The sequence below is a fragment of the Pteronotus mesoamericanus genome, unplaced genomic scaffold, assembly GCF_021234165.1.
Source record: "Pteronotus mesoamericanus isolate MK-2021 breed Mesoamerican mustached bat unplaced genomic scaffold, CSHL_Meso_final contig_56, whole genome shotgun sequence".
Classification (NCBI taxonomy): domain Eukaryota; kingdom Metazoa; phylum Chordata; class Mammalia; order Chiroptera; family Mormoopidae; genus Pteronotus; species Pteronotus mesoamericanus.
In genome coordinates this window covers 26,858,902-26,882,751 of record NW_026555201.1, presented here as the reverse complement: position 1 = coordinate 26,882,751, position 23,850 = coordinate 26,858,902, and the positions used below count along the sequence as shown (strand labels likewise).

At 33.5% G+C, this 23,850-nt stretch overlaps 1 protein-coding gene across 1 annotated transcript in view; it reads right to left on the bottom strand.

The window, feature by feature from the left end:
* Positions 1–23,850, bottom strand: part of TMTC3 (transmembrane O-mannosyltransferase targeting cadherins 3) — a 67,210-nt gene that overhangs the window by 23,904 nt on the left and 19,456 nt on the right. Inside the window, exons 2-8 of the mRNA XM_054580177.1 lie at positions 19,963–20,177; positions 15,712–15,930; positions 14,610–14,709; positions 13,001–13,116; positions 12,392–12,564; positions 5,584–5,836; positions 869–1,017 (exon numbers count right to left, since the gene is read on the bottom strand). Coding sequence (XP_054436152.1) covers positions 869–1,017; positions 5,584–5,836; positions 12,392–12,564; positions 13,001–13,116; positions 14,610–14,709; positions 15,712–15,930; positions 19,963–20,151 — 1,199 coding nt within the window. The 5' untranslated portion in view covers positions 20,152–20,177. The remainder of the gene's footprint in view (positions 1–868; positions 1,018–5,583; positions 5,837–12,391; positions 12,565–13,000; positions 13,117–14,609; positions 14,710–15,711; positions 15,931–19,962; positions 20,178–23,850) is intronic.

Genomic DNA, 23,850 nt, shown 5'->3' with positions numbered 1-23,850 from the left:
GTCAATGCTACGGGGAAAGGCTTGGCAGACAACTGTGAAAATTGTAGACATAGATGAGATCATCCAGGGCGAATATGCAGGGTGATAAAAATGGCTGTGAGTGAAACTCTGAGAAATAATAAATATTTAAAGAGCAGGCACAGCAAGAAGAAATCAAAGAGCAGAAATAAACAGATGTGAAAGAGAATCAAAAGAGAGACTTTCTACAGGTGCCTGAGAAATTTTAAATAAAAGCCATAACTAAATTTAGCCACCAGGAAGCAATTTGTTATTTGCGTTAGTAGATGATACAGACAAAAGTCAGAATTCTATGGGTTGAAGGGTGACTAGAAGTGAGAAAGAGGCAGACCATCTCTTGTATTCATTTCAGTTTGACTATTCTGTTCCTTAACTGTTAGTTTAAGGCAGTGAGACACGGTGATTATGATGAAGACAGTATGATAGCAAGAAATGATAGTACTCACACTTGTGAATATGCAAAAGAGTTTATCCTTGTATTATTTATTATTGTGTTATTTTCCATACAAACAGCAAACCTACTTTTGCCCCACCTTATACATTTCATATATATTATGAACTCATTATGACTCATTTAAGACTATGTCTAAATGGAGTAACAATGGTCATTTTTAAATTTAGTCTCAATAACATCCATGTTATCATTAGGGTCTGACTCAAAGTTTATGTCTCACGCTGTAAAATAAAATTATACAAATATGAAGAACTTAGATGCAAGGGGGTGCTATGGAGCTAAAAACAGAGAGGAATAAAGTAAGATTTATAAAACTGAAATAAACATTGAAATAGTTAAATGTATCACATCTGATTCTATAGTTAGTAAGTATTTTATAAACATATTTAAATTCACCTTTTGTTTGATATTTTGTGCCATCCATGGGCTACCAAAATACAGAACCCCATGCTAGGGACATATAATACTCGCTCAGCAACAACAAACCCAACGGGAAAAAAAAGGTTCGATGCAGGAATAAATGGTAACGCCATTAAACAAAGTGCCTGCAAAGAAAAAGAAGATATTTTGTTAAATTAAAAAATGTAAGAACACTCAAAAGTCAAATCCAAATATTTTGTCATTTAATTTGGAAATGTTATTAATATCATAACATTATAACAGTACTATAAAGAATATTAATTTAAACATGAAGGCAACTTAGGGATAATAACAAACATGTATGTCAACAAGTGATATGAAGTCTTCTTGAATGTTAGAACTTAAAACTAAGGCTAATCCAATTAAATAAAAAAGAAGTGTTTTATAAAAATAATCTAAAATAAGACACTGCTAATTTTTATACATGTACCTAATGTGCATGTGATAAACTGACAAAGAAAGATACTAATGTGTTTTAACAAAATAAAACCACAAAAGTTGGTAAAATAACTAAACATGTCAGTTTTTATGTTACTATTTTAAGTAACCACGTATTAGAAATTGGTAAAGTGTTTCAGACAAGACAGTAGACTACTACGGCTATACCTCAGCATTACCTTGAATAATATTCTGGTGAGTCACATACATTTAACAGAGGCTTAGTATATGTTTAAGAATAAAGCTGCCTCCCTTTAAATCAATAATCTTTTAGTCTATTATTCTAAGACTTCTAAGAAATTCTAATAAGAAATCCTAATATTCTAATGGAAATAAAACAGCTCAAAAATGTATAGTGGTTTTTTCATTTTGAAAATAGGATGATATATGGTTTCCATGTTATAAAACCATTACAAAAAGTAGGACACAAATAACTAGCACAAAAATAACCTGAGGAAGGAAATAAGTAAACTGTCATTAGAACATCTGTTTCTATGGACTATATGCTTCCATATTTTGTTACTTTGATTTGTTTTATAGTACCTAACTGAATGAATGTTATTCCTTCAGCTTCATAAGTTTGAAGGCAAGAATGTTCTTTATTACTAAAATACAGATAAAGACATCTATATATATTAAAAAGAGTACTTTTTCCATGAATCACAAATTAATGGTCTCTAATGAGGCAATACTGAATGTGAAGAGAAGCACTACTGTTATACTGTTCAGTATTATACCACTTTATATATATATAAAATTTTAGTGCTTTCTTTTTAATCAATAAGGTAAAACATTAAAAGTGCATAATTCACTTTATATTTCCCAGAAGTGCTTGATAAAAATAATCACCTAGTTGGGGAATAGATAGAGGTATTCCTAAACACGCAGTCCTTAAAAAAGAAAAAATTTCCTATTAATTCATGGCTGCTCTAAAGCACTTTCATTTGAAAGAACTGTAACTATTAAATTATCCAAAGATGCATCATGGACTGATACATTAACTACATAAAAAAAGAAAAGAAATCTTCCCCCAAATCTATTGGTTCTTAGATAAGAAATGTCTTTCCTAATTATTAACTTAGATGTTCTAATATGCTCTCTATTAATGTATGCCAACTGAATTCACAACTAACATAATTTCCTTCCTCCAGTGATAGAAACTCTCTCTGAAAGGGAGGATGACAGTGGAAAGAGCAAAGTTTGGAGACGAATTTGTTTCACTTCTTACTTCCTATACTTATATACTTATATTGATTAGGTAAACTAATCAAGCCCTTTGTGACTTTATAAATAGAATCAACTACTTACATAATATTGTTCAGATACTTATGTCATTTTATTTAATAAATACTTAACTTGATATCTGGTATGTTCTACTTTGATCTACTTACCCCTTCTAGAGATTTTCAGAAAATATCACCATAAAAAAGGTCACAACTGCTCCTCTATCATACACATAAAATTTATCTAAATCTGTATTTATTTTGACACTATCCTCTGATCTTCTCTTTCTTTTTAAAGATTTTATTTATTTACTTTTAGAGAGAGGGGAAAGAAGGGAGCAAGAGAGGGAGAGAAATATTAACTGGTTGCCTCTGGGACCTGGCCTGCAACCCAGGCATGTGCCCTGACCAGGAATTGAACCAGTCACCTTTTGGTGCATGGTATGACACCCAACCCAATGAGCCACATCAGTCAGGGCACATCTATTTTCTGTTCAGCTTACATTACATATTATTCTTTTATTTGCAAAGCAATAAATTCACCTATCTGCTCACCCCCTTTTACCTTTCTTTCAGCAGCATCTCAGCTTTAGATAGTACCTACCATATATCCGCTCTTCTTTCTTTATCTGAGCAATGACCACTAGAGGCCGTTCCCAAGAAGAATAGATTAATATTATCACAAATTCATGATCATTGACTTCAAACTGATTCTTAAGACTACTCACGATTCCTAGGTTTCTTTGGTAGGTTCACTTCAACTTTCCTTGACTACCTTGAATTTTGACTATCTTATTTAAACTTTTGACTCATGTCACTCCCAAACTTAAAGAGAAAACTAAAGCCATAAAACAAATATTTCTTCAATTCCCTGTTACTAAACATACCAACATCCACATTCATGCTCATTTCCATCCTCTCTGTAACAAAAGGCGTCTTCATTAATCTATCTCAAGCCAAACCTGAGGTCTACATCCGCCTCTTCCTCACAAATTTCACTATAATCATCCTTTCTTTCATTTACTCACCGACATTCTAATCAACTATAACCTTTCTACCTATACTTAACATGCTCTTGCCTCTCCAACCTTAAAAACATTCTTTGACAACATGTCTTTAAGCGATCTTAACCAGTCATTAGGTCCCTCAGGTATAAAACAAGTTCCCATACTCTCAGGAAGAGACTTTTGCAGTCGTGGTAACAAGTAGATGGTTTTAACTATACTTAGTCAACATTTCAACTCAATGAACATGTTTTTGTAAGCCAATCCTTCAGCCCTTGCTTTTAAAAGCCTGCCAACTCAGTGTTCCAATGAAAGTGATTCTAAGTGCTAATCAATTGTATCTATCCAATATCAACCCACTCACAACTCTGGAAGCCCACCAATTCTAGGTCTCTATGCTTCTCCCAAGCCCTAACATAGGATCAGCAGTTTGTTATGCTTGCAGTCACTGCCTGATCAGTGGTCTTTTCTTACTAAGGCAGGTAATAATTTCAAGCTTATCTTATCCTCTGAAATATTCAAAGTTAATCCAGCAGGTTATCGACACTAGCCATCTTCCTTCACTCAATCATCTCCTAATTAAATCACTTGACAAAAATAATTTCACTAAAATAACTATTATACCTAAAAGAAGTCAAATCTAACTTTTCTACTTGACAGTACCTCTTAGTATTAACCATTCTATCTTTTTTGATCACTTCCCTACTCTTCTGTCCATTTGTTCTAGCTCCTATTTAGGTTCATTCTCCTCTACTTATCTAAATAGTGCAAGTTTCTCAAGACCTAGTTGTAGGCTTCTTCTCTTTCACTCTATGCAGCCCCTTCAACTATTTCCTGACAGAGAATAAAGACCATATACTCTGAGGCATTCATTATATGCATGAATGAACTTGTATGCATCTAGAATGGTACTAGCTAGTTACCACCTTTGAGAAACATGACAAAAACCCAGTTGAGAAAGCCTGCTCTGTAACTTCTCCATAGGCCTTCTCATCCACATCCTGGTTTGAATTACTATCTCTATGCCAACCATTCAAATTTTTAATCTGTAGCTTGGGCTTCTCTGAAGTCCAGGTACAAAGGGATGTTCAAAATCTTCTCTACACTAGTATGATACAAAGGCATCTAACTCACTAGGTCCAAGGATAATAGTAAATTTAATCTTTCCTCCAAACCCTATGTTCTGTCAGTCTTCTCTTTATCTCAAATTTCTCTAGAATGAAATTTCCCTGGAAGTGAGGACTCTATTTCTTTTTATTATCATATACTTAGTGCCTAAATGCTTACTGGTACATAGGTAGGTTGTAATTAAAAAAAACAACAAAACAAAACAACTAGTGGCTGCCAATGGAAAAAAATATATTTGCAAATTATTAAAAACACTTTCTGGCATATAGTAGTCACTCAAGAAAATATTAAAGATTATTACTGTCTTCAATAATGTAAAAGAAGGGCATTAGAACTACAATGAGTAAGAAATGAAGGAAGGCAGAGTAAGAAATTTACAAAGAAACAGATTTCAGAAAAACAACAAAAAGATTTTCAATCAGAGTTCTTTGAACAGAGTAAGAAATACCTTAGGGAGTACTGAAAATCTTGCTAATGAGAATTAAAGTGCTATACATTTCTAGCTGCATATCTTTGATGATATTCTTCTCTGTACCCCACCAAAAAAGTATATAATATGGTCCATTTCTTCAAAAAGTATAAAATCTAGCTGGGTAAAAAGGTAAGAAATATAAGAAAATGATGCCAGAAGAGATAACTCATGATTTCAGAGTTTCTACCAAATTAAAGAAATTCATAATCAGTTTTTATTTTACATGCTGAATATATGTCAACTTATGCCTGCATTTCAAATTCTGATATAGAAATTTAGGATAACTTAAAATAAGTTTATAAATTAGAATGATATTGAAACAAGAAATATTCTGCTTCTAAAAAGATCTTTTTGATGAATTAAAGACAGTCTCTTAATGAATCAATGTAATGCAACATCATCTGAAAAATGAAGGAAGTTTCTTACCATTAAAACAGTTTTGGAGGAACTACCAGGGTATCTGAGACTGAATACTCCCAAAGCCCCCAAAAAACAAAAGAAAGTAAATGTGGCAACATTTCGAATATCTAGAAATGACTCTATAAGTGGTATTGTTCCCATGGTCCAATCACAGCAGAGCTCGGAAGGGTTTAACAGAAGCCAAGCATTCACAGGGAGGAGGTAGTTAAAAGTTAGTTGTCTTGTAGGAGTTGGGCTTACAGCAGCTGGGTTATCAAACCTGTATAAAGAATGAAAAAAAAATTATTCAAACTAAAACACTTTCTACACATAAAATCAGTAAATAACTAAAATATTGAATGACATAATAAAAGCAATATTTTATATTTGTCTCATTAAACAGCAGACATGGTATTTTTTATCAATACTTCAGACTCCTGCCAGAGTTCAAAGTGTCTAATCTTTATGAAATGTCTAGTTGAGAGGAGTGGTAGTTATGAAAAGGTGACTGAAAGGCAAGCAGGTCATATATTTCTAGCTTTTTATTAGAATAATCCAGAAATGCCTACTAGAATATTGTGACATTCTGCTGAAGTACTTTCATTAAATTATGACCTTCTGATTAAAAGTAATAAGAAAAGTTGGGTAAGAGTCAGTGTTGTATGTAATTTATGAATCCTCCTGAGAACACTAACCAATGCTTTTCTAAATGAGAAGTTTCTTTCAGCACTACATACCAATAAAAATTATGCTTCCTAGAAAAAAAATCACTATATATTTCTCTTGTCACAGAGGAAACTATTATCACTTATGAACTTTTCCTCTTTGTTTAGGCTTCTAGGAAGCTAAAAGCCAAATTTCCAGCACAGAATACTAACTGTATAGACCTATGTAACATGTTATACAAGGGGGGAACCTCTGAAAACAGAATTTATAAAAAATTGTGTATTTATTCTTACATGTTTAAATTTCAGTCACCTTTAAAGTACTCTCCATTTGATATACTACAACTATAGAGGCATTTTTTCCACTGCTCAAAACAGTATTTGAACTCAATGATTTTGATGCCTTTTAGTGTTTCTGCCTCTTTTTTTGTTTCATCTCTTCCATAGTAGCAAAACGTTCCCCTCTGAGGACATTTTTCATCCAGGTTAGACTGGGTGAAAGGGCGTGGGGGGCGTCAGGGGGAGGGGCACAGGGGCACATTTTTGGTCAAAAATTGAACATTCAGTGCAGTGTGGGCAGTGCATTTGTCAATCACCCATCATGAAATGGGCAAATGTGTTAAAAAAGTCTTAAAAAAAAATTACTGAAGCCAAACACAGCCTCTCACAACAACGCCAGCTGGTACACTGATACAGATGGGTTCCTAAAACATATACTAGCAGGGGAAGCCTGTACTACAAGCGGCTCACCCTCCTGAAGATAATTCTGGGGTTTTTTTTTGGTCTTCCCTCCTACATGGTCTACTTTTTCTCCTAGTATATATTAATATAAACTTATATCCTAGTGTACATTTTCCCAGGCCATGATATATTTAATGTATATTCATTACTTTAGTCCACTTCCTGAAAAGTCAAATCATTTTTTTAAAGTACATTTCAAAAGAATAACTTCCCTTTTTCTTTATGCTCTGTTCTAAATTTAACTGGCTATATTAATATATACCCCTTAAAAAATACAATTTCTCATTTTAAAATGAGTAAGTCAATGAAAAATCAACCTGTACTATTTTGAATTGGTCTCCTTAAAAATATCAAATGACTGAGAAAAAGTAAATGCTATTTGAACAAGTAATGTCATTATAATATTTTTCATATTGAAGTATCTTCATGTATGAAAAATGATAAATCTTGAGAATTGGAAGTTAAATTCTCGAAGTAACCAAGAGAACTGAATACAACGCTGTCTTTTTCCCTGTAATCCACTATTCAGAATTAATTTATTATTATATAAATAACAATTTATTTAGGATAGCTGATTTAATAATTGAACTGTAGGAAGAGTCCATGCCAAAGAAAATCAAATCATAGTCAACTTCATAGGGTAGTATAATAGAATAAAGTTCATACACATAATTTTATACTTACAGTATAACATACCCCATAAACTCATCCACACATACATACACAAAACAAATACATTCAGACCTATAAACCACATTTTTATGCTGTAGAATAAGAAATGAGATCTCCAGTTTTCTAAAAAGAATGATGAACAGAATAGAAGCATTGAAACTAATGGGTGAAGAAAATATAAAATATATATTTACAATTCAATCTATTTTCTATACTTTAATACTTAAGAGTTGTTCAATTTAACATGGTTAGACTTGAAGGTAAATATTCAGAAAGTTTAAAACTAATTGTTCTTTAATAAAAAAATGTTATTGAGAAGAATAATTATATGAAAAAATATTGCAAGGAGAGTGTGGGAAGAGAGAATTATCTGAATAAAATTTATTCTAACCAGCAATGCACTATCATGGATAGCAAGCAACTGACCGATATTTTGGCCTTTTGTTAAAAAAAAAAAAGTTCTTGCTTATACCAGTCACTTAAATAAAATTGAATAGGGAATTAGTAAAAATTTCATTAAAATATTATCCAAGTAAGGTGAAATGGAAAAAAATGGTTTTGCTTCTTGCCTTAAATAATTGGAAAACTGGACAAGATATATAAAGTTATTTTTATTTCACTATTATTTTTAGCACATTGAACATCACACAAAAGAGAGTGATACCTGAGAGAAGAAAAGCAGTTCAACGGGGAAGGTTTAGTACCTGGAGAGGTTTTAGTCTATGGAGCTGTGAGGGAGAACCCAGGCAGAGCTCTGGGGTCTAGTTAGTGGGCAGAATATCATCAAGAAGAAATCTGCTAAGAAGGAAAACTCAGAAGATCTGTAGATGGTCTCTCTCCAGTTTTCAGTACTGATGAGAACTGATTAGCATATTATGTGAGGTAATACTCAAGGTCAGTATAGTGGGTTGAATCACGTCTCCCCAAAATTCAAGTTTACTCAGCACCCCAAAATGTGATCTTATTTGGAAACGGGGTGTCTGTCAATGTAATTAGTTAAGATGAGGTCATATCGGGTTAGGCTGGGCCATAAATCCAGAGACTGCTATAGTTATACACAGAAGAGAGAATACAGTGAACCACACAGGGAAGAAGGCTAGGTAAAGATGAAGCAGACTGAAGGATGTAGCAACATGCGAAGGAATGCCAAAGATTGCCAGCAACCACTAGCTTGCAAAAAAGGCACGGAACAGATTCTTCCTCAGAGCCTTCAGAAGGAAATAACCATGGCCAGCACCCTGACTTTGGACTTCTGACCTCGAGCATGGTGAGAATAAATTTCTGATGCTTTAAGCAACCCAGTTAATGATAATTTGTTATAGCAACTCTAGGAAAACTAACACAGTTAGGAAAGTGCATCCAGAAAGGATCAGATAAAAATCCTCAAGTATCATACAGAGCAGGGAATAGTTCCTCAGCAGCCAGAGTGGAAATCCCCGTAATTCACAGTCCATTAGGTAGTAAAAAGGGTCTTGTGTCGGAAGTGGAGCAGTATTAGCCCTAATCAAAATGCTACTGTGATCGTACAGAATAAAGTTTAAAGAAGAAGATTAAAAGATAAAACTTTCTTAAATATATAAATGCATCTAAGAACAAAGTCTAAGCTATTTATAGGAATGCATTTAAGGTAAAGTTCACATATAGAACCTATTAAAAAATCATCAGGCATGTAAAGAAGTAAAAAAATATAATCCATGAGGAGAAAAATTATTCAATCTAAATTGTCCAAGCAATGATACATGATAAAATCAGTGGACAGGAACATTAAATCACTGGAATGTGTAGAGACATGGAACATATAAAAAAGGCTCAAACAGAATCTTCCAGAGATAAAAACAATGTCTGGGAGAAAAAATAACTAGCAGAAATTAAGGGCAGATAAAACATGGAAAAAAAATGGTCTTAAAGACACAGCAAAAACCAAAGAAACAGAAAAACAAACAAACAAAAAACAAAATGAAAACAGAGGGAAATATCTTTAAGGAAATAAACGGAGCATCAGTGTTACAACTTCACGTGTCTTATGTGTAATCGAGGTCCAAAAGAAAAGAAGACACAAAATATATTTTAAAAAATAACAGCTGAAAAATTTCCAAAATTTATATACAGTTAAAACCTACACATTCTATAAAGGTCAATTAACCTAAGCACAAGAAATTTGAAGATAAAAGAAGCAGTGGCTGGAAGTCTACCTTTAGTCCACTTTCTCCCAAATTTCCAGTTATAAGTTGAGTAAGTGTTGGGGATCTAATTTACAGTATGGTGACTATAGGTAAAAATACAGTATATTTGGAAGTTGCTAAAAGAGTACATCTTAGAAAATTTCATCACAGGAAAAAAACATTTTGTAATTATGTGTAGTGATGGATGCTAACTAAACTTACTATGTTAATCATCTCTCTCTACATATATCAAATCATTATGTTGTACACATAAAACTAATACAATCTTATATGTCAATTATGTCTCAAAAGAATGAACAGAAAAAAAGATAAAGAGAGAAACAATGATAAAGAGAAATAGTAAAAGCAGCATAGAAAAAAAGACACACTACATGAAGCAGGAAGAAAAAGGATGACGGATTTCCCATGAAAAACAATGCAAGCCAGAAAGCAGTTGAGTAAACTTTTGTTACTGAATGAAAATCAGTGAATGTAGGATTCTATACTGAATGATAATACTATTCAAAAATAAAGGGAAAATTAGGATATTTTTATACACAAAAGCTAAAAGAAATCATCACCAGCGGAACTACATGGAAAATTGAAGTCCTTCAGGAATAAGGAAAAATCGTAGTAATCTAATAAAGAAATGAAGAACACTAGAAATGGTAACTCTATGTGTTAATATAAATGGCTTTAAAAAACTATTTAAATTTCTTGGAAAGGTAATTGTTTAAAGCAGAAAATAACAGCGAAGGCTCTGGCTGGTGTGGCCCAGTGGACTGAGTGCCAGCCTGCAAACCAAAGGGGCGCTGGTTTGATTCCCAGTCAGGGCGCATGCCTGGGTTAAGGACCAGGCCCCCAATAGGGGGCACACAAGAGGCAACTGCACTGATGTTTCTCTCCCTTTCTCTCTCCCTAAAAATAAATAAATAAAATCTTTAAAAAAACTTAAAAAGAAAATAACGGCAATGTATTATGGGATGTACAATGTATAGTGAAGGAAAATGGATGCAAATAACATAAAGGCTAAGCTCTTATTTACAACAATTTTTATATTTATAAATGAATTTACTTATATGCTCATATATTTATACTAAATATACTTGCCCTATAATATCCCTTGAAGATAACCTGTGCTAAGCAAAGGATGTATGCAAAAACCCTAAAGCTGTGACTTTCAACTGGTATGCTGCAAGAATATTTAAAACATGCACTACCTGACTATTTAGTCAGTGGCACTGACCTCTTTTCCCTTAGATTGTCAAGTAAAAATATGACAACAGCTAATGCAATGATAGCTGTCCAGTGTGAAGGAATAAAAAATTATACCTATATTTTTTTGGATAGATTGGCAAAAAATGTATTTTTTGGTGTACTAAAAATTTTAGTAATTATTTACTTATTATAGTATATATTTGCTATGAGATGAAAAAGGTTGAAAATCACTGTCTTAAAGCAATCACTATTAAAAAAAACCAGCAAAGAGTTATAGTTAATGAGCCAACAAGGAGGTAAAATTGGCATGATACAGAAAATACTCAATCCAAAAAAAGATAGAAAAGAAAAAAGAGAACAAAGAGATAGAGTAATAGGACAAAAAAGAGCAAGATGGTAGATTTACATCAAACTACATCAATAGTCCTATTAAATGCAACTAGCTGAAACACTCCATTTAAAAGACACGTAATCTGACCAAACAAAAAATGAAGGTCCAATTCTATGAAGTTTACAAAAAAACAAAACAAAAGAACACTTTAAATATAAAATATAGATAAATAAAAAGTAATAGGATGGAAAAAGAAAAACTATATAACACCAACTATATTAATATGGTTTGAGTGGATATACTAGTGTAAGACAAAGTAAATTTCTGAATAAAGACTATTATTTGGGATATGGAAGTTCAGTTAATAATGATAAAGCGATCAATTCACCAAGAGGAAATTACAATCCAAAATGTTTTTTGCACATTTTTTAAAAAAGATTTTATTTATTTATTTTTAGAGAGAGAAGGGAGGGAAAAAGGGAGAGAAACATCAGTGTGTGGTTGACTATCAAGCGACCCCTACTGTGGACTTGGCTGGCAACCCAGGCATGTGCCCTGACTGGGAATTGAACCAGTGACCTTTTGGTTTGCAGGCCGGCACTCAATCCACTGAGTCACACCAACCAGGGCATATGCATGTATTTACAGAGCTTTATGACACAAAAGAAAAAAAGATTTGACTTAAAGAAAAACAGAGAATTCTACAATTATAGTCTGAGATTTCAACATCTTTTCTCAATAATTAATAGAATGAGTAGAAAAAAAATCACTAAGGATATAGAAGACTTAATACTTAACTAATTTGAAGGTCATAATATCTTGATTATGTTCATATCATGAGTGTATACATATCTCGAAATTTATTAATGTGTAAATTTTATGGAGATGCAGACTCTTAAAAATATTAATTATAACTCAATCAAGCTGTTAAAAAAAAATCTCAATATAAACTAAAGACTTCCTGGAATATTCACAATCATTTAAAATCCAAAGTTAATTTAAAAGGATGGGAAAACAACAACAGAAAACAAAACAGAAATTCATACCTGGTGAATACTGGAAGTTGGGACTGAATAACCTGGACTCTAATCACAACAAGTAATAGTGTACTGAACATCAAAACAATGAGTTTTATTAATGTCTGCAGCATAGAAAATGGAATACTACCCTTTCCACGGAGAAACTGTCCAGCAGTAGTACATAATAATGGTAAAGTATACTGGAAAAGAAAAGAAGTTTTAAATAAATAACCATATACTATAATGTTTTCAACAATGTAGTACTTTCTAAATGAAAGGATAGGTAGAAATTGACTAAAATTATAAAATCAATATGGAACAATTTGTGGAACTGATAATGAAAAAACTGAGCCCAATAACCTTAGCCAATAATTCATTATATTGTAAAGTATGCCAAATTGCTTAACAATTCCATTATTGAAACTTAATAAATAGCTTTTAAAAAGCTGAAGGTGTTCTAAAATGTTAAGTAATTTTCAGTGATTTTGAGATAAAGCATGCTTGTTTCTTTCAAAGTTTTGGTATTATTGGTAAACAGACTGATTTACATAATGATACATTTTGAGAATAAGTTTATTATAACCAGATTCAAATAGTATACATGATAACATAAAAAAAATTTATATTTCTTCTTACCCCCTGGGCAATAAATACTTCATACACACAGCAAATTCCCACAACTGTTATTCCTTGTTCTTTACACAATGTTGCAACAGCCACTAAAACCACTGTCAACGCAATTGGAGTCCACACTGCAATTTAAGAACAGAAAAATATAAAACTACACAAAATAATTTTTTAACACCACAAAAGGATATTTTAAGTTAGACAATGATTAGACATTACTGGAAAACTTTACTTGTGATTCTATAATATACTCTCATTTATGCTATTTCCCAGTGACTTATACTTCATATGTTTAAAAATGTATTTAAGTAGGCCTGGCTGCTGTGGCTCAGTGGATTGAGTGCTGGCCTGCAAACCAAAGGGTTGCTGGTTCAATTCCCAGTCAGCACACATGCCTGATTTGTGGGCCAGGTCCCCATTAGGGGACACCCAAGAGGCAACCATGCACTGATGTTTCTCTCTCTTCTTCCCGTCTCCTGTCTCTAAAAAAATAAAATCTTAAGGGGGGAAAAAACCCCCCAAACAAACCACTATAAAATGTATTTAAAAAATTTAAGTAATTTATGCTGTGCATATTCAAAACCAAACATCACGATGTATAATACAAACTAAAAAAATTTTGTGCAAGATTATCTAACCAAATACTAACTTTTAAAAAAAAGTATGGTGGCCAATTTGAAGAGAAACTTAAACTTACAAGCTTAAGTGTCATGATTAATGAGCTATGAATTTGAAATAAAGACAAACATCTACAATTAACACACAGATACCAATATTTAATTTACTAAAAACCTGAAACTAAAAACCACTAAGCAAGGTAAAGTACCATTCTTACTAAAAACTGAAACAGGTTTATAATAATAAGCATTTAAATCAATACTATTCTTTTAAAAATTCACAATAGAATAGTCATATGTTCTATTTAAATGAAAAACCTACTTCATCAACTTTAACTAAATGCCTACTACTCAGTAGTAATTTAATTAAAGAACAATGACTTGTGGGTGTAATTCTGTATCTACCATTAACTTGTTTTGTGACTTTGGGCAACTGTTCTGAGTTTCAGTTTCCTTATCGGAAAATGTGGCCTCATTTGTTTTCCAGTTTAAAAAAAAAATGCTAGTATGATTTAAAAGGTGCAAACTGACCAGGGTAGGCCACATGGTAAGGAGTCAATGAAGAGCTGAACTATGATCAAAACAATAAAAGCTGTACACTAATGGGCTTTTAACTTTGACTAATAATATAATTCACAGTTTTCAGAGGTCTTATTTATTTATAGAAAGACAACTGAAATAATGGTACTTGTATCACTTACAGGTAACAGCAGATGGAACTAAGAATTACCCTAAAACTCCTATATCATAGGGTTATTTGTAAAAAAAAAAAAAAATCATAGAGAATCTGTTCGTGATGATAAAATACAAACTACATGCAAGAAATTTAAATATTGACAATGTTGCGTAACTTCAGATATCCATACATGCTAAAGTAGTATTATATAATGATGAACCCCAAGTGTGGCATATGTTTGACAAGCAGCACCAAAGTAGATAAAAAAATTGCTTGATCAAATTTTACAGCTATAGAAAAAAAAATTAAATGTTAAGACATTTACCTATGGAATTCTTCGGTCCTTTTGATTTGGTATATGACAAAAATGCAGCTAGAAAAAAAATAGATGACAAAAGTTCTGCTCTTCCTACCACACCCGTTACCTAGAAATGGACAGGAGGGGGTCATATTAATGAGGAGCATCTTCAAAATTTTAACTGTACATAACAGCAATAGCACTTTAATGAGAAACTAAATTACCGAAACTTTTCATGTGCACATTTTTTTCTTAGACATTGAGTGCCCTCATGTGGTGAATTTGTGTATCTTCCATAAAAATAAATTTATCAGTGACTTTTAAGTTCTTTTATTAGTTAAAACTATTTTGAAATAATTATGGACAGACAGGAAGTTACCAGGATAGTAGAGAGATATCCCATGAACCCTTTACCCAGCTTCCTCCAATGGTAACATGTTACATAATTATAGTACTATATTTAGTGTAGTTATTAATCTAAAATAGGAAAAAAAAAAAGCTAAGTACTTGTTAAATATTGTTAAAATACAAGTGTTTTTCAAATACAAAAGTATCAGAAATTCATTAAGTTTTACCTCATAATAAGCCTGCAAATTGAAGTTTAAATAGACAATAAACTTTAAATAGTCCTTTTAAATTGTAAAAATTTAAATACAAAACACCAAACTTCTCCCTTTAATGTATTCTGAACTCACTGTAAAATTTTAAACAACCTCTCATTTTAGTAAATGTATGGGAAAATGCTAGACACCAAAAGGTTCAAAATAGTGGGAGACACAACTTAACTCCCCCCCCGCCACACGCACACACACACATACACACAGAGGCACAGTTTAAATGTAAGCAAATAATACAACTGTATTCATTTATGTTACATTACTAAATTTGAGTGATTATATCTTATGTTCTTGAATAATAAAGGTTTATATTTCAAAAACTGTTTTAAATGTTAAAATTTTATGTAGTATGAAGTTAGATTCTGTGCACCAGGGAGTTAAGACTTACTGTAGTAATTTAAGAGTCTATAATAAAGTCATGGTTAAATATTATTCTTAAATATATATACCATTATAATACTGTATAGGTTTTGTAAAAAAATAGTAAAACTTTAATGTACAGTTTTACTTACAGCTTCTGTGTGTATTGGATGTACTGTGAAGAGTAAAGAAGCAATCACACTACTTCTGTTGTCCAGAAAAAGTTTGCAGACTTTAAGAAATAGCACACTGACCACAGCATGAAAAATCATATTTAGGAGATGATATGACATTGGTTTCAGTTCACTAAACAGATAATTTAAGCGAAATGTCAATACTGTTAAAGGACGATAAGACTTGTGGCTTCTCTCCTAAAAGGAAGAAACAATCATTGATTACTAAAGTACTTTGGTCTTTGGCGGGAGGGGGGGTGGTATATAAACTAATCATTGCATTTATTATCGAAAGTATCACATCTGGCTGAGAAATAACAATAAAATAATGAAGTGCCCAAAAAATAACACAAAGATAACAGATAATCTGTGTTTCCTATTTCCTAAATTCCTAAACAAAGCAAATTCCTCTTTGATATATAGTGCTCAGAGAAGTAACAGTAGAGGAAAAAATGTTTGACTATGAAATCCTCTTTGATACACAGATTTTTTCTAAAGTAGAAAAAACAGTGGCACTATTCAAGTTTTAGCACAGTATTGTCTCCAAAGCCTGTTCCCCAATCTATTATCAATGCAAGCATTTATATAACTGCTGGCTAGAATTTTAGAAGGAAATATAAGAATGGAATGTTTATCACTGCAGTTTAAAGAATAATGGCTCAAAAAGTACCCTCTAGTTGTTTTATGGAAAACATGTCCATAAAGTATAAGCCTCAATACATTAAACTGAAAATCCCAATATTACACAGAGAGTAATACAAGAGCAAAACTTTCTTAGAATAAGAGAATAGACACCTTTGCTATGACAGTCTCCACTAACAATAAATCAAATTTTACATGAATACTAATTTTTTTTATAAACCAGAAGTTATTTAACCAGAAATGGCTTTATTCTAAGATAAAATCAAATCAGGTTTAAGAATAAAACACACAAGTTAAATATATATATAAAATATAATGTTACTTGTTTCTTGTAATTTTAAAAAATCCTCACTGGAGGATGTTTATTGATTTGGGGGAGGGTGGAGGAAAGAGACATCGATGTGAGAGAGAAACAATGATCAGTTGTCCCGGTACGCACCCTGACCAGGGATTGAACCCACAGCCTACGTATGTGACCTGACTGGGAACTGAACCTGAAACCTTTTGGTGTATGGGATGACGTTGCAACTAAATGAGCCACATGGCCAAGGCAATTTCTTGTAATTTTTATAAGGTATGCACACTCAGCTTCTTTGCTCTGCTATCACTTACCACTGTTGCACAGACATCAGCCTGTTCATCCCCACTAGAGAACATAGGGAAGCACAAGCAACAAACACTTTGAAATCAGGAACGTTTTAATATCTCTGTTTGTATTAACACACACAGCAAGAGTGCTGTCTACTTAGAGTGTTCTTTCCTGTTTGGCTAATTCCTATACATATTTTTTGTTTCAGCCCAGGCATACAACATTGTTTTTAGAGCACTATGTATATGAAATTGACATGATTTGTACCAGAAAGCAGAAAAATGTTCTAGAAACATTTTGAGTGCATGAAATGTCACTGTGGTTCCATTAGAACATATTTTCAAGAGGAAAGGATGAAGCAAGAAAGTGATAGGGTACAAGTATTTTTAATTGCAGAATAAACACTTGCTTTATTAGGTCTATTAGATGTATAGATGCCATAGGTAATAACAAAAGAAATTATTAATATAACTAATTATTTACATAATTCATTAATAATCTATTTAGGTAAGATTCTACTGTTGTTGATAATCATCAGCTCAGATACCAAATTTACTCTGAAAATATAGTAAAACAGCTAGTTCCATTAAAACAAGACAATTCAGATCATTACATTCAGTTATATTAAAGAAATAATTAATCATGATATTGGTTGATAATACAAACATAAATAAGCATAAATATAATGAAAAAAATAAGCTCACAGTTCCCTGTTAATGTGAACCACCGTATATGGATGGTAAAACATAGTGACAGAGTATTTGCAGAAGTTACCTTAACATAGTTTTTCATAGGCCAAATGCCAGAGGGTGTGGCTTGTTACATGTCAGTAGTTCTCAACCACGGCTGCACCAATCACCTGGATAACTTATACACATTCTTCCTGCCCTCCCAAAATCCCACAAAAACAAGAAAGGAAACATACAGACAAAACAGAGTAAAAAATAGTGATGCCAGCATGCCAACACAAGATAACTGTAATTAATAGGTTTGGGTAGAGCCTTGGTGATTTATTTTTTTTAAGTGCAGATTCTATGTGTAGCCAGGGTTGCACCATCAATAAACAGAGTATTACATATCTAAAGAATGGGCTTACTAAAGAAATAAATTAATCTAAACAATGAAAGGACCAGAGGAGTCTAAAGATTCCCTAATGTGGTAGTATTCACATAGCTCAGGATACTGTCCTAAGTCCAAAATGTGTCTTTAAGATCTACATTTGCACAAATAGCATTACAAAGGTTTGTGCCTGTGCAAGCTTCTAGGTTCTCATTACTTGGTAAAATCAACCATTAGGCCCTATGAAAGTGCTAATTCAAGCAACCTTATGACACCTACATACCAAGAATAATTATTCCCTAGTGGCACATGCCTACTGGGAGAGAACATGCCTATCAGAAATTACAAGAAGTCCTGGTCAGTGTGGCTCAGTTGGCTGGAACATCATTCTGCAGGCCAAAAGGTCTTGGGTTCAATTCCCGGTCAGAGCACCTACTTAGGTTGCGGGTTTGGTCCTCTGTCGGGGAATGTACAGGAGACAGCCAATCGATATTTCTCTTTCCCTCCCCCCTCTTTTCTAAAAACCAATAAGCATGTCCTTGGGTGAGGGTTAAAACAAAAAATATGAGGAGGTAACACTCCTCACTATAAACTGTTATTCTAATTTGTTCATACATTCCACTTGAGTTTATTGCTTATAGTGTGTCCTATAAGAGTGTTCAGAGCATTCTTATAGGTACTCTGAACAAAACTGAATTTTAATCTGTGAAGCTGAGAAAAATCACAAATACCATGGGATGATAATTTTCATGAGCCCTTTAATCTGGCCAGCTAACATGTCAGGTCAAAATCTCAACATCAGGATTAAATCACTGCCATAAGATAGGGAAATGGACACATTTCTAAGGGTCTCTATATAAAGGGTAAGGGGTAAAGAGAAATAAACTCTCTAGAAAAGAGTGTACATTATAACAGAATACATTTTCTCTTGTTATCAATAGACTTATTTTTATAAAGGCTAGAATTGGGTGAGAACAGGAGGGCTGCAAGACAATAGAGTCTGATTATTTAATGAGAAATAATACCTGTTATGTGTTCATGACTAGGGAAATAAAAGATCTCATCTCCATCCTTGTGAAGCTTCCAAATTTGAAGAATTGGAAATAAGCCGTTAACGATGACTGACAAACTATAAAAGAATGTTATACTTTATGTTTCACCAACCTTGTGCCAGGTGTTGTGTGTGTGTGTGTGTGTGTGTGTATCTTTCCTCAAGGTATTGTTTTATAGGTTAGGAAAGTGACTTGCCCTCTAAAAGCTGTATTCCTACCTATTGCACACAGCTATTATATAATAGAACTAAAATTAGAATCTAATCTGTATGATCCTGAACTGGCAAGGAATTCACCTGGCAAAGTAAGAATACCCTCATAAAAATGAAATAAACTTTTGGGTTCTCAATATAAAAATCAAATTCACTATTAGATAAAAGATATGACACATTTAAAATTTTTAATAACACATTTTTATGCAGAAAAACTGGCAATATGTGTACTTACTATTTTTACAAAGGTCTAATTTATTTTAAAGTTAGATCTATTTTTAAATGGTTAACTATATCACAAATAGTCATCTTTTTTGCCTCACTCACATGAAAAGAAAAAAAGTCAGTGATCCAAAAACAGACTTGTATTACCATATTGGTATACTAACACATTTGCTTTTCAGACATACATATTTTTTAGAAGATTAAGCCAAGGTACACAACCAAGGAAAGAAACAAGAACTGCTTTAAAAAAGATAGTATCTTCAACTTCCTACTATAGATTTTTTTTTTTTATTTTTTTTACAAACATGTTATGTCTTATAAAATTCAGGAGGGAAATCCATTAATTGCACAATGGTGATTTAAAAAGTTAGGAGTAATAGACTATCAGAATATTTTAAAATCTGAGAGTCCTATAAGTAACATGAAAGTAATTATGAAAGTAATTACTTACCTCAGACATAGGGGTTCCCCAGAAGTCATTCTGAAATAAAGTTTTTAAAGGTGTAGATGGATGTAGGTCTTTATTGTCCAGTATCGCTGAAACATCATCAAAAACAAAACCACAAAAAAGGCTGTTCCAATAGCAGGCAGTAACCACACCTACTATTAAAGTTACTTCCTTGAGGCTAATATCAGCCATCTTTCCAAAGCACTTGTACACAAAATCTGGTGGGGAGAAAATCGTGAAGATAAAATTAAATAAGCAACATGTTTCCTTTTTTCCCCCCAAATAAGTACAGTTTTAATAGAAGGATATTCAGTAAAACAAAGACTGAATGCTAATTATCCCAGAAAATTAATTCTTCAAAGCTCAACTCAAATGTCATCCACCTTTAAAAATCACTAGGTGACTACCTCTCCATATTTCTAACATAATACAGAATTAATTGTTCTTTCATATGGATTTTCAAACCTCTATTACAGTCCTTTATTTCACCATTTAGTCTTTAGACCTATCTGTCTAGCTAACTAGGTAATGAACTTAACAATTATCACTGGACAGATTACCTGGGAAACACACACACGTAGATATATATACAAGATAACTTTAAAAAACTAGTAGGATGTGATCCACGAGTAACTAAATCTTTGTGAAAAAACAAATATTTGATCCAAGATAGTGGCAGAGTAGGTGGAAGTTACACTAACCTCCTCCCAGGACCAAAATGGAATTACAACTAAATTATAGAAAAATCATCCTGAATAACACACTGAACATTAACTGGAGAGAAGCCTTATAACCAAGGACTTATGGAATAAACCACTTCAGCAAAATGAGACTGGTAGGGAACATGGAGGCAACAAAAGGGCTGGCTGGAGTTCCATGGGCAGCAGCTGAAGTCCTGGAGAGATATTTCAGCAGCTGGGTCAGGGGGGGTTTTCCCGAGAAGCTTGGGGTCTAAATCCCAAGCTGTGCTCCCCAGCCTATAGTACCAAAACTGGGAAAGGAACCCAAATAACATTGGCTGTGAAAAGCAGCAGGGGCTCTGTCTGTGAGGGGGAGACAGTTAGATATGTTGCCACCCTCTTAAAGTGCCAACACATAAAATTTGATTTGCAGCCACTTACCCTGGGCCCTAGGAGAGGGAGGGCAGAGTGGACTAGAGATGCGTAAGAGTCTAGGGTTAGTGGCTCTGGTGAGAGAGCTGAAGGATCAGCTGCCAGAATCCCTGTGTTGATTCATTACCCATACTACAGAAGCCATTTTTCTCAAGCAGAGCTCTCCCCTGAGTGGCATCAGCCTGAGGGGCAGTAATAGCGCCATCCATAGGAATTACTCTGCCCTGCCCTGTGGAGCTTAAGCCCTGCTGCTGAGGAGTAAAGTTGGAGGCAATTTCACTGATTAAGCCTAACAGAAAACCTGCAGGCAGAGGTGGATCTCTGGGAATTTTGAGACTTATATGACCCTACATCAGGCCTAGGGCTGTAAAGGCTAGACTTGGTGAACAGCCTGGTTTTTTCTACACACGCCCAGGTCCAGCAGGCAGAGCCACCAGCTGTGGACTGCCGATAGCTCCAAACAGGTTGCCCAGGGCTAGTTACAGGCAGTGTCTGACATAGGTCACCTCCTGAGTCTTTGCAGATCTACCTAATACATAGAAGCAAACAAAAAGTGGCAGCCAAAATGGGAAGACAAAGACAGAGGCCACATATAAAAGAAAAAGAGAATTCTCCAGAAGAGGAACTAAATGAAATGGAGGCAAGCAATTTGTCAAGCAGAATTCTTTCTGTCTCCAGAAAGAATTTAGAATAATGATTATAAGGATGCTCAACAGCATGAAAAAAGACATAGAAACCATAAAAAAAAAATGACCAATGAATAATAAACAATGCAATACTGAAATAAATGATAGCCTGGAAGGAATACAGTAGGTTAGATAAAGCAGAGGATTCAATCAGCAATTTGGAAGACAAGAGAAAAAAAATATTTGAAAAGATAAATAAATTTAAAAAAAAAAAACAACAACAAGAAAATAAAAAACCCCAGGCAAAGCATCAAAAGAATGAAAAAAAGTAAGGAGTTTAAAGGACCTTTGGGACAACATGAAGCATAACAACATCTACATCATGGGGACAGTATTGCAACAAATGTTAAAGAGCTTGCTAGGAGGAGGAGGAGGAAAAAGAAAAACAATTGTCCCATACAAGTGCACAGCTAGTAATGACCTTGAATCTTGCACCCAATATATGTGATGATATTTTAAAGAGTTTGCTTGTTATCAAATCAGCCATGACCAAGGTAAATTGACATCTTCAGAGCATTTCACCCCAATGCAACAGAAATACATTCTTTTCAAGTGCACATGGAACGTTTTCTTGGATATAACACATTAGAACATAAAACAATCTCAATAAATTTAAGAAGACTGAAATCATACCAAGCATCTTCTCTGACCATAATGCTATAAAACTAGAAGTCAATCAAAAGAAGCAGCCCTGGCTGGTGTGGCTCAGTAGACTGAGTGCTGGCCTGCAAACCAAAGGGTCGTCGGTTTGATTCCCACTCACATCACATGCCTGGGTTGCAGGCCAGGTCCCCAGTAGGAGGAGCACATGAGGCAACCACACACTGATGTTTCTTTCCCTCTCTCTCGCCTTCCCTTCCCCTCTCTCTAAAAATAAAATAAAATCTTTAAAAAGAAAAAGAAAACTAAAAAATACACAAAGACATGGAAGCTAAATAATGTGTTAGTAACAATGGGTCAACAATGAGGTCAAGGAAGAAATGAAAATATACCTCAAAACAAATGAAAATGAGAACACAACAACATGAAATCTGTGGGACACATGGAAACCAACCCTAGGAGGGAAATTCATAGCATTACAGATCTATCTCAAGAAACAAGAAAATACTCAAATAAACAAACTTTACACTTAAAGGAACTGGAAAAAGAACAACAAACAAAGCCCAAAGTCAGTAGAAGGAAGGAAATTGTAATAAAGATCAGAGTAGAAAAAAAGAGTGTAAGAAAACCTCAATGAATCTGAGTGCTAAAGATAAGCACGATTGGCAAAACTTTAACCAGGCTCATTAAAAAAAGGAGAGGACCCAAGTAAAATCAGAAATGAAGAGGAGAAATAACAACTAACACCAGAGAAATACAAAGGATTGTAAGAAAATATTCTTAACAACTATATGCCAACAAATTAGACAACCTGAATGAAATGGATAAATTCCTAGAAACATACAAACTTCCAAAAGTCAGTCTGGGAGAATCAGAGAATCTGAATAGACAGACTGCAACCAGTGAAACTGAAGCAGTATTCCAAAAACTTTCAACAATCAAAAGCCCTGGACAACATGGCACAGGTGAATTTTACAAAACATTCTGAGATGAACTAACACCCATTATTCTCAAACTATTCCAAAAAAAACCGTCAAGAGGTGGGAAGACTCCCAAGCTCATTTTAAGAGGCCAGCATTATCCTAATTCCAAAACCAGATAGAAACACTGAAAAAACAATATCAAACAAACAAACAAAAAACTATATAGGCCATAATTCCTGATGAACATAGATGTTAAAACCCTCAGTAAAATATTAGCAAACCAAATACAGCAACACATCGAAGAGCTTATACACCACAATCAAATGGGAGTTATACCAGAAATGAAAGGTTGGTACAACATTCACAAATGTGTAAACATAAACAAAATGAAGTATAAAAACTACATGATCATTCCAATAGATGCAAAACAAACATCTGATAAAATCTAGCACCCATTTATGACAAAAACTCTCAGTAAAGCGGGAATAGAGGGAACATACCTAAACATAATAAAGGCCATATATGACAAAATCACTGCCATCATCATACTCAAAGGGCAAAAATTTCAAG